Genomic DNA, 11,578 nt, shown 5'->3' on the forward strand with positions numbered 1-11,578 from the left:
ATGTGATGTATTTTTTAGCTGCTTATGATCACAAAGCATTTCACTTAAAGCCTCAATGTTTTAATTCTTGTCTGCCTAATTTTTTTAAGTTAATTTCTGCACATGTAGAAATTCAACACATCTTTTACTCTTAAAGTAATTTCCCAAACTGTAACAATCCTTTCTTGAATTTGCAGGTGTTCCTATGGAACATGGATAAATACACATTGATAAGGAAGCTGGAAGGACACCACAATGATGTGGTTTCCTGTGAGTTTTCACCGGATGGGGCGCTCTTGGCCACTGCCTCCTATGACACTCGGGTGATCATATGGGACCACCACAAGGGCACAATTCTCCTGGAACTGGGGTGAGAAATTATGTTACACAAGAAGTCTAGCTTTTTCTATTACATCAGAATGAGTAAAAAACATGCTGTAAAAGGTTTATATTGAATGCAAACTTAAAACTTTTCAGTCTTTTAAATACTTATTCTACATCGTGTTTTGAAGGTAATGAACCACAAAAGAAACTAAAAGAAACGTCTGAACCATGAATAAAGCACTAAATGTTTTGGTTCTATGGCTTGAAACACCATGTGCCAGTTTGTTCATGTGAAGTTGGAGTGTAGGGCTGCAGCTAACGACTATTTTAATCGTCGACTAATCTGTAAATAATTATTTGATTAGTCACGATTATTTCTGTCCCGCCCACCATCTGTGCTTCCAGTTGACGCAGCTCTTTTTTTTTTTTTTTTTTAATTGGTTTCCAGTATGTTTTACCCCACTCTCTCCATCTGCATCATATGAACGTCCCCCTGATTCCCAGTCAGTCCCAACATAATGTCCTTTAGAACGCTAAAAGAACAACTCCTGAACCAGCTGAACATTAAGCTGAACAGCTTACTACTAATTTATTCTGAAACATTCAAACTTAGTTATAGTGTCGTATCCAAGCTGGACAGAATTTGCATCAAAAGGAAAATAAATAAAATAAAATATTTTAACGTCCTAATTTTCGTAGAATTGCATTGAAATGATTATTTACATCTTGGAAAAACCTGTTTTGTAGGTAAACAAGGACCAGAATCCTTTAAAACATTCCTGAATCCAAATGGTGATCTGGATCACCACCAGAATTAAATCACTTCTTCCTTTCCTCCTCATATATTATTTTATATTTTAAATATTTAACTGCTGTTTGTAGCTGCCTCCAGTATCTTCTGGTTGGCTTTAGTACCCTGTTATTTGTAGCTCAGAAAATGAACCCTGGACTTTTTAATGTTGAAGTTGTTCAATGAATGCGGGTGTTTTTAAGTTCACTTACGTAACTTTTGTTTGTGTATACAGTTGATAAAAGTGGGATGGTGGTAAAATATTTAACTAGTGCTTTCAAAGATTAACACATTTTAACTGGTAATCCCTCTGAAGGTCTATAATAAACATGAGACTGAAATATACATATATACATATATATATACTGAAAAATTATTTATTAACCTCTCAAACAAAGAATTAAAACAATCAACAAGTAAATAAAACTGTGTTTGATGCTGATTATCGATCTACTCTTAGGCAAGTGTTGGCTGCACGGTGGCACAGTGGTTAGCCTCACAGCACAGAGGGTCACTGGTTCGATCCTTGGCTCATTTGGTCAGTGGCCTTTCTGTGTGGAGTCTGCATGTTCTCCCCGTGTATGCGTGGGTTCTCTCCGGGTTCAAAGACGTTAGGTTAATTGGTTACTCTAAATTGCCCCTAGGAATGAGTGTGTGAGTGGTTGTTCATCTCTCTGTGTGGCCCTGCGATGGACTGGCGAGCTGTCCCAAAGCCAGCTGGGATAGGCTCCGGCTTCCCCGCTACCCTGAATTGGATTAAGCGGTTCAGAAAATGAATGAATGAATGACTTTAAATGGTTTAAACTGGCCGACAGAAATAGCGAAGTCAGCCACACAAATGTGATTTTATCCTGGGACGTCTCCCCATTTAGTTTTTATTGATCTTGTCTTGTTGGGCATCACAGCCACAGAATGACGGTCTGACTACGGTGGGGTTTCTCCCAACTGAAATTAAGAAAAATGATGGGCAAAAACAGTTTTGTGTCTACAAAAATCTGTAATATCGAAGAATTGTAAGAATCACAATTTAAATCTAATCGGCAACCAAAAATTCGGAACTGCATCAAAAGTGTGTCGACACAGCTCTAGTTTGTGTCCAATCAGCTTGTTCAGCGTTGACTTGGGTGTGTTGAACTGGAAGTCCCTGTTAGTTTATTAACATGGCACAGTCATTTAACTAATGTGAGGAATTGACTGCACCGAGTGCTGCCTTCTGGTCAGCTTTGGTAATATCAAGGTAAAAAGAACAGATAAAATAAAAGATAAAATGTGGAGGCGCTGTCACTGACATGCAACCACATCTGCAGCTCATGTTCTGTTAAGCTGTTTTATGTTAGCTGCCTCCAACACCGACTGACAGCCTGCAGTACAGTTACTTCTTAATTACACTACGAAGGCCAAAATGTCAACTTTACTGTTTTAAAATTTATATACTCAATAACAATAAATCATGAAGCCTTGCTGTCCCTCGCTTTTTAAAAGACCAGTCGGGCCGAGTTCCCCAGACTATCGTGTTGTGAATTCCCTGAAAAGACAATGAATACTATAAGGTTGAACTGAAACCATTTGTCCTGTGTTTCTCTTGCAGCCACCTCTTCCCTCCTCCTTCACCCATCTTTGCTGGAGGTGCGAATGACCGATGGGTTCGCTCTGTGAGCTTCTGCCCAGATGGTCGTCACCTTGCTAGCGTTACTGATGACAGGTAAGAGGCTGGACATCAGAGGTTCATCCACCATCATTACTCTAACTGTCCTGGAGTAAATACTAATCACTTGACAATCAATGGTTCATGATTCAGTTTGTTAGTTGTCTTTTGACAGTTAAGGAAGCGGTTTTGTGGGGAATATTTAGATGTTTTCAGTGAAGCTGTTAAACAGACAATGTTTTAATGTTTTTATCACAGCTTCCTGTTAGAAGTAGAGACTGAAGACAGATGTTGTGGTTTATGATTAAATGTGAATGTAAGAGCTGAACCATGTCCACATAACTCCCATTACAAAACATCCTTGAAAGAAGTTATTCCCCCTCTCAGTGTTCTTTAATAATCACAGCTGTTCCACAACATTTCACCTAAAAGTGCAAATAAGAACTTAGATGTTTCCAAGAGAAAGTCATTTGAAGCACATTACTAAAGGGATCTTGTTCACTGTACTTTCTGATTTTAAGACTTCAGTGCTACTACAGTGGAGTAACTGGTTTTAATACGTGGACTGTCTTTCAACAGTTAAATTAGTTGTATTTTTATATAGACAAAAAAGGTAAAAAGAAATATGCTTCATGTTCAGAGACCTGTTCTTATAGTTTATTTAACTTTGATTAGTTAAAAATCATCTCATCTGATTACCCATTCATTCATCCATCCACCCACCCATCCGTCTGTCCATCCATCCATCCACCCACCCATCCGTCTGTCCATCCATTCATCCATCCACCCATCCGTCTGTCCATCCATTCATCCAGCCGTCTGTCCATCCATTCATCCACCCACCCTTCCGTCTGTCCATCCATTCATCCAGCCGTCTGTCCATCCATTCATCCACCCACCCTTCCGTCTGTCCATCCATTCAGCCACCCACCCATCCGTCTGTCCATCCATTCAGCCACCCACCCATCCGTCTGTCCATTCATCCATCCAGCCACCCATCCGTCTGTCCATCCATCCATCCAGCCACCCATCCGTCTGTCCATCCATCCATCCAGCCACCCATCCGTCTGTCCATCCATCCATCCAGCCACCCATCCGTCTGTCCATCCATCCAGCCACCCATCCGTCTGTCCATCCATCCAGCCACCCAGCCGTCTGTCCATCCATCCAGCCACCCAGCCGTCTGTCCATCCATCCATCCATTCATCCATCCACCCATCCGTCTGTCCATTCATCCATCCGTCTGTCCATCCATTCATCCATCCACCCATCCATCTGTCCATCCATTCATCCATCCACCCATCTGTCTGTCCATCCATCCATTCATCCACCCACCCATCCGTCTGTCCATCCATTCATCCATCCACCCACCCATCCGTCTGTCCATCCATTCATCCATCCACCCATCCGTCTGTCCATCCATTCATCCATCCGTCTGTCCATCCATTCATCCACCCACCCATCCGTCTGTCCATCCATCCAGCCACCCATCCGTCTGTCCATCCATTCATCCATCCATCCAGCCACCCATCTGTCTGTCCATTCATCCATCCAGCCACCCATCCGTTTGTCCGTCCATCCATCCAGCCACCCATCCGTCTGTCCATCCATCCAGCCACCCATCCGTTTGTCCGTCCATCCATCCAGCCACCCATCCGTCTGTCCATCCATCCAGCCACCCATCCGTCTGTCCATCCATCCAGCCACCCATCCGTCTGTCCATCCATCCAGCCACCCATCCGTCTGTCCATCCATCCAGCCACCCATCCGTCTGTCCATCCATCCAGCCACCCATCCGTCTGTCCATCCATCCACCCACCCATCCGTCTGTCCATTCATCCACCCACCCATCCGTCTGTCCATCCATTCATCCACCCACCCATCCGTCTGTCCATCCATTCATCCATCCACCCATCCGTCTGTCCATCCACCCACCCATCCGTCTGTCCATCCATTCATCCACCCACCCATCCGTCTGTCCATCCATTCATCCACCCACCCATCCGTCTGTCCATCCATTCATCCACCCACCCATCCGTCTGTCCATCCATCCACCCATCCGTCTGTCCATTCATCCATCCAGCCACCCATCCGTCTGTCCATTCATCCATCCAGCCACCCATCCGTCTGTCCATTCATCCATCCAGCCACCCATCCGTCTGTCCATCCATCCGTCTGTCCATCCATCCAGCCACCCAGCCGTCTGTCCATCCATCCAGCCACCCAGCCGTCTGTCCATCCATCCACCCATCCGTCTGTCCATCCATCCAGCCACCCAGCCGTCTGTCCATCCATCCACCCATCCGTCTGTCCATCCATTCATCCATCCACCCATCCGTCTGTCCATCCATTCATCCACCCACCCATCCGTCTGTCCATCCATTCATCCATCCACCCATCCGTCTGTCCATTCATCCATCCAGCCACCCATCCGTCTGTCCATCCATCCATCCATACACCCATCCGTCTGTCCATCCATCCAGCCACCCATCCGTTTGTCCATCCATCCATCCAGCCACCCATCCGTCTGTCCGTCCATCCATCCACCCATCCGTCTGTCCGTCTATCCATCCACCCATCCGTCTGTCCGTCCATCTATTCATCCATCCGTCTGTCCGTCCATCCACCCACCCATCCCTCTGTCCATCCATTCATCCATCCACCCATCCGTCTGTCCGTCCATCCATCCATCCAGCCACCCATCCGTCTGTCCATCCAGCCACCCATCCGTCTGTCCATCCAGCCACCCATCCGTCTGTCCATCCATCCACCCATCCGTCTGTCCATCCATCCAGCCACCCATCCGTTTGTCCATCCATCCATCCAGCCACCCATCCGTCTGTCCGTCCATCCATCCACCCATCTGTCTGTCCGTCCATCCATTCATCCATCCACCCATCCGTCTGTCCATCCATCCACGCACCCATCCGTCTGTCCATCCATCCATGCACCCATCCGTCTGTCCATCCATCCATCTGTCCGTCCATCCACCCACCCATCCGTCTGTCCATCCATCCATCCGTCTGTCCATCCATCCATCCACCCATCCGTCTGTCCGTCCATCCATCCATCCACCCATCCGTCTGTCCGTCCATCCATCCATCCAGCCACCCATCCGTCTGTCCGTCCATCTATTCATCCATCCGTCTGTCCGTCCATCCACCCACCCATCCCTCTGTCCATCCATTCATCCATCCACCCATCCGTCTGTCCGTCCATCCATCCATCCAGCCACCCATCCGTCTGTCCATCCAGCCACCCATCCGTCTGTCCATCCAGCCACCCATCCGTCTGTCCATCCATCCACCCATCCGTCTGTCCATCCATCCAGCCACCCATCCGTTTGTCCATCCATCCATCCAGCCACCCATCCGTCTGTCCGTCCATCCATCCACCCATCTGTCTGTCCGTCCATCCATTCATCCATCCACCCATCCGTCTGTCCATCCATCCACGCACCCATCCGTCTGTCCATCCATCCATGCACCCATCCGTCTGTCCATCCATCCATCTGTCCGTCCATCCACCCACCCATCCGTCTGTCCATCCATCCATCCGTCTGTCCATCCATCCATCCACCCATCCGTCTGTCCGTCCATCCATCCATCCACCCATCCGTCTGTCCGTCCATCCATCCATCCAGCCACCCATCCGTCTGTCCACCCATCCATCCACCCATCCATCTGTCCATTCATCCAGCCACCCATCCGTCTGTCCATCCATTCATCCATCCACCCACCCATCCGTCTGTCCGTCCATCCATCCATCCACCCACCCATCCGTCTGTCCGTCCATCCATCCACCCATCTGTCTGTCCGTCCATTCATTCATTCATCCACCCACCCATCCGTCTGTCCGTCCATCCATTCATCCATCCACCCATCTGTCTGTCCGTCCATCCATTCATCCACCCACCCATCCATCTGTCCATCCATCCATTCATCCACCCACCCACCCATCGGTCTGTCCGTCTATCCATCCACCCATCCGTCTTTCTGTCCATCTATTCATCCATCCGTCTGTCCATCCATCCACCCACCCATCCCTCTGTCCATCCATTCATCCATCCACCCATCCGTCTGTCCGTCCATCCATTCATCCATCCACCCACCCTTCTGTCTGTCCATCCATTCATCCATCCAGCCACCCATCTGTCTGTCCATCCATCCACCCATCTGTCTGTCCATCCATTCATCCATCCACCCACCCATCCGTCTGTCCATCCATCCACCCATCCGTCTGTCCATCCATTCATCCATCCAGCCACCCATCCATCTGTCCATCCATCCATTCATTCATCCATCCACCCATCCGTCTGTCCGTCCATCCATTCATCCATCCATCCATCTGTCTGTCCATTCATCCATCCACCCACCCTTCTGTCTGTCCGTCCATCCATCCACCCATCTGTCTGTCCATCCATCCACCCACCCTTCTGTCTGTCCGTCCATCCATCCACCCATCTGTCTGTCCGTCCATCCATCCATCCATCCACCCATCTGTCTGTCCATCCATCCACCCATCTGTCTGTCCATCCATCCACCCATCCGTCTGTCCATCCATCCACCCATCCGTCTGTCCATCCATTCATCCATCCACCCATCCGTCTGTCCGTCCATCCATCCATCCACCCATCCATCCATCCATCTTCTACCTCTTATCCGGGGTCGGGTCGCGGGGGCAGCAGCCTAAGCAGGGAAGCCCAGACTTCCCTCTCCCCAGCCACATTTGCCAACTCTGCGGGGGGGATCCCGAGGCGTTCCCAGGCCAGCCGAGAGATATAATCCCTCCAGCGTGTCCTGGGTCTTCCCCGGGGTCTCCTCCCAGAGGGACGTGCCTGGAACACCTCACCAGGGAGGTCCAGGAGGCATCCTGACCAGATGCCCGAGCCACCTCAACTGGTTCCTCTCGATGCGGAGGAGCAGCGGCTCTACTCTGATCTCCTCCCGGATGACTGAGCTCCTCACCCTATCTCTAAGGGAGAGCCCGGCCACCCTGCAGAGGAAACTCATTTCAGCCGCCTGTATACGAGATCTCCTTCTTTCGGTCACGACCCACAGCTCATGACCATAGGTGAGGGTAGGAACGTAGATCGACTGATAAATCGAGAGCTTCGCCTTCTGGCTCAGCTCCTTCTTCACCACGACAGACCGGCGCAGAGTCCGCATTACTGCAGACGCCGCACCGATCCGTCTGTCAATCTCACGCTCCATCCTTCCCTCACTCCTGAACAAGACCCCGAGATATTTAAACTCCTCCACTTGAGGCAGGACCTGACTCCCGACCCGGAGAGGGCAATCCACCCTATTCCGGCTGAGGACCATGGTCTCAGATCTGATTCCTTGATCAATAAAATATTTGTTCGATAAAACAACATTTTTAGTTGTTGCAGATTTTGGTAAACACGTTAACACCTTAAGGTTTCAGTCTGTGTGATCTGCCTGCTTGTTTTCCACAGAAATAGAACTTGATGTGAATTCTTGTTAAATCTCATTTAAATTAAAAGTCTTTGAGTGAAATGAACACTTTAGATGAATCTCTTTCTTTAGTACACATGGGCTGATCTGGGGAATTTCGGAGCATTAGAAAAGAAGACTATTTTCAGCTGCAGTTTGTCTGAACCATGCAGGGAGTCATGAGTTTGAACAGTAGTGGAAAACACAAACCTAATATGAGTGTTTTCTGTGGACCAGTCATGTGAGTCTGTCATGAGGTAGCTGTTTGTTAGTCTGGTTAAACTGGCTTCCAATAAATATGTGCAAATTAATCAAATGTTTTTTGTTCAGGAAACGCACTGGCAATCATAATTTGATTTGATAATGATAACTTTGTTGTTACTGTTGATACTGAGGTCCTCTATGGTCCAATGAGTTGTCATTGGATCATGATTCATGATGTATTGATAACATTAGAGAATGCAGCCAGGGTGGACCAGCCAGCGGCAGCTTTAAGTCTGCATGTTCAGTCTGGATGCGGTACAGAGGTAAACCTCTCCTGCTCTGACTTCAGCTGGTAGGCAAAAGTTGCTAATTTATTGCTTTCCACTTAGAAAAAAGTTTGTTGGAGGAGGCTGAACACTTGCTAAATATAAAGACAGAATCACCAAGTTAGCACTGCAAGCTGCTGGCTTTGTGCTGTAAAAATTAGATGCACTGCTCCAACTTTCCGTGCACGAACTGACGCATGAACATGGTCATTTGAGCCCTGACCAAGTTAACTTGTTAATTTTCAACCTAAAATTCCAAGCAAAGCTAAAAACTGAAGGAATAGACTTGTATTTATATGCAGAAGAGAGTCAGCTGAATCATCTTTGGGTCCTTTTTAATTTCCACCGTTTATATGATTATGTTATTGGAAAGGATTGTGATGTGCAGCAGATCGGAGAAAATACTCATCACATCACAATCGTGCTTTAATACCAGACGCTGGGTAAAGAATATTTTATCTGGGGCTCATATTCTGGGTGTGACTTTGTAATCTTAAACATTTTTGTTTAATGAAGTGAAGTCTTAAAACTGAATTCAAGGCATTCCAGTCTGAGTCGTGACTTCCTTCTGCATTTCCTTAGGCTGGTTCGTTTCTGGAGCATTGAGGAAAGAGCTCCTCAGGCCATCGCCTCCCTGTCCAACGGCCTCTGCTGTGCCTTTTCTGCTGAAGGAAGTGTCCTTGCTGCTGGGTAAGACACAACAAACACGCTTGATATTTTCACCAATGGCAGAATGTTTTCTGACATCTTTAACATTTTAGGACTCGTGATGGTAGCGTCCACTTCTGGGAGTGTCCTCGGAGCATTGCCAGCCTGCAGCACATGTGCAGGATGGCTGTCCGTCGGGTGATGACTACTCAGCACGTGGAAGCTCTGGCTGTTCCTGCACCGCTGCGAGACTACCTGACCTACAGAGTTGTCTAAATCTGCACCAGCTCACCCAGCTGCACCTGCAACATACTGAAGAACCAACCAATTCATTCTTTTGTTTTGGCAAAACAAAGAAAGATAAAAGGATTCTTGTAGTTTCACGCAATCTGGATTTAAAGAGGAAAGTTCAACTGAAAGCTGAGCCATGCCTGTTTAAAATCCTCTATTTGTAAATACTTATTTTTATAAATGCTTTTGTAAATGACTGCTGGTCCCAGAGCTCTGTCCATACCCCATTAGGTCAAGGTTCATCCTGGGTTCTCCTGTCCCCAGATCAGTTCGGCACTTTCTTTTTCAGATGGACTCATCTTTCTGCTGGCTTAGCAAAACAATTTATCACCTCTTCTAACTAGAGCTGGCTCTTCTGAATGTTCGGCTTTCTGTCCTGTTGACGTCAGAAACGTACAGGGCAGCATGTGGTCATGCATGTAGTCGGGCATCGCCATGACAAGTGTGCAGGAAGTGAGCCAACGTAAGGTCATCTCAGCTCACACAACAAACTAAGAAGACGAGAAAACATGCAGAAAGTCCGTTGTACTCGCACCTCCCCAACTTCCTGCAGATGTTTACAGCTCAGACATCCACATGGCGGTTATGTCGAGCATTGGAAGCATATATGTAGAGTCCCAGTCGTTTTGGTCACAAAACCAGAGGACGTGAACATGTCAACACTGTTGTTGTGGTTTTACAGAAAAAAACTAATTAAATTGTGAGTATTCTTCCGTAAATGTTTCTCACAGTATTTACCCTGGTATGGCACGTTCAATGAAACAGTTCTCATCCAGGTACCCTGTACTCATCCAGCACAAAGAACCGTTTCTACTGGGTTTCATACAACAGCTTTGTCTTTGACCTCACACAGGAAATGTAAAGCTCATCCCCTGCCAGTTTCTTAGCATGCTAATGGGCCCATTATAAATGAGCTACTGGTGCCGATTGAGGGTTCAGTAATGTGGAATTCTTCAGGTCTGTAACGAGATAACATCCTGGTTTGTGTACATGGAGGGTTCGCCCTGTATGTCACAGTTCGCACCAACCGATTTAAACAGCAAACTACAACAACTTGCCACGACGCGCTTGGGTTTAGTTCTGCTAAACACAGCTCTCTGCCTCTTGCTCTTCTTTAGATCATATTGCACTAATTCCTATTTACAAAACTTGATAAGTTCACATCTGTCTCAAAAGGCAACCCTCTTGCCTACATCTTTTTCTTCTTCAGGTGTTAAGCAGAAGGAAATGGGAAGAAGGGAAAGGGCTCTCCAGTGTTTCAGGTCCTTACGATCCTGTTTTTCTAGGATACTGACATCTTGGCAATAATTGGTGACAGTGCGAATGCCAAAGGTTTTCTTTTGCAAATGACTTTGTAAGTGACAGGATCATTCCTGTAAGTTTTACTGAGATGGGAGAAGGGGATTTCATTTCCTTTATTACAATTTATTGTACAGAACCTGAGCAGATGCTTTACATCTTTACCTGTCACTGCTGACAACATTTATGCCTCAGAGAGATGCAGTAAAAATCATTAAATATATCATTTACATGTGAATGAATTATGTTCCTGCAATCCTGTAATGCATTAGGTTTCTGGTTTCAATAAATACTTTTTACAATATTTATGTTGTATGTTATATTTTTTGTGTTTAGGTTATGATGGTGGGAAAAGTATTTATAACTAAAAATTGTTCTACAGAATAATTCAGGTTACAGATTATATTCATGGTGATTCCCAGACTCTGTCCTGGGGCTGAGATGGTCCAGATGATGTTCTACCACTGCAGGAATACCATTCATTATTAGTTTTCATACTTTATTGTACACAAGCAAACCTCAAGAATAAAACATTTTCCTCTTTAAAGCCCTTCAGCACAAGTTACTCGTCTGATCATAAGAACTAGTGGAAACGCTGCACATTAATGGCATGAGC

The 11,578-nt window shown here is 46.6% G+C and overlaps 1 protein-coding gene across 1 annotated transcript in view; it reads left to right on the forward strand.

Annotated features, from left to right (window-relative positions):
- Positions 1-11,220, forward strand: part of wsb1 (WD repeat and SOCS box containing 1) — a gene marked incomplete at its 5' end in the record, with an annotated part of 19,752 nt that extends 8,532 nt beyond the window's left edge. Inside the window, 4 exons of the mRNA XM_079264241.1 lie at positions 177-349; positions 2,682-2,795; positions 9,307-9,414; positions 9,486-11,220. Of these exons, the coding sequence (XP_079120367.1) occupies positions 177-349; positions 2,682-2,795; positions 9,307-9,414; positions 9,486-9,648 (558 nt within the window). The remainder of the gene's footprint in view (positions 1-176; positions 350-2,681; positions 2,796-9,306; positions 9,415-9,485) is intronic.
- Between the last annotated feature and the right edge of the window lie 358 nt (positions 11,221-11,578).

The sequence above is a fragment of the Telmatherina bonti genome (genome assembly GCF_933228915.1).
Source record: "Telmatherina bonti genome assembly, contig: scaffold_232, whole genome shotgun sequence".
Taxonomy (NCBI): Eukaryota; Metazoa; Chordata; class Actinopteri; order Atheriniformes; family Telmatherinidae; genus Telmatherina; species Telmatherina bonti.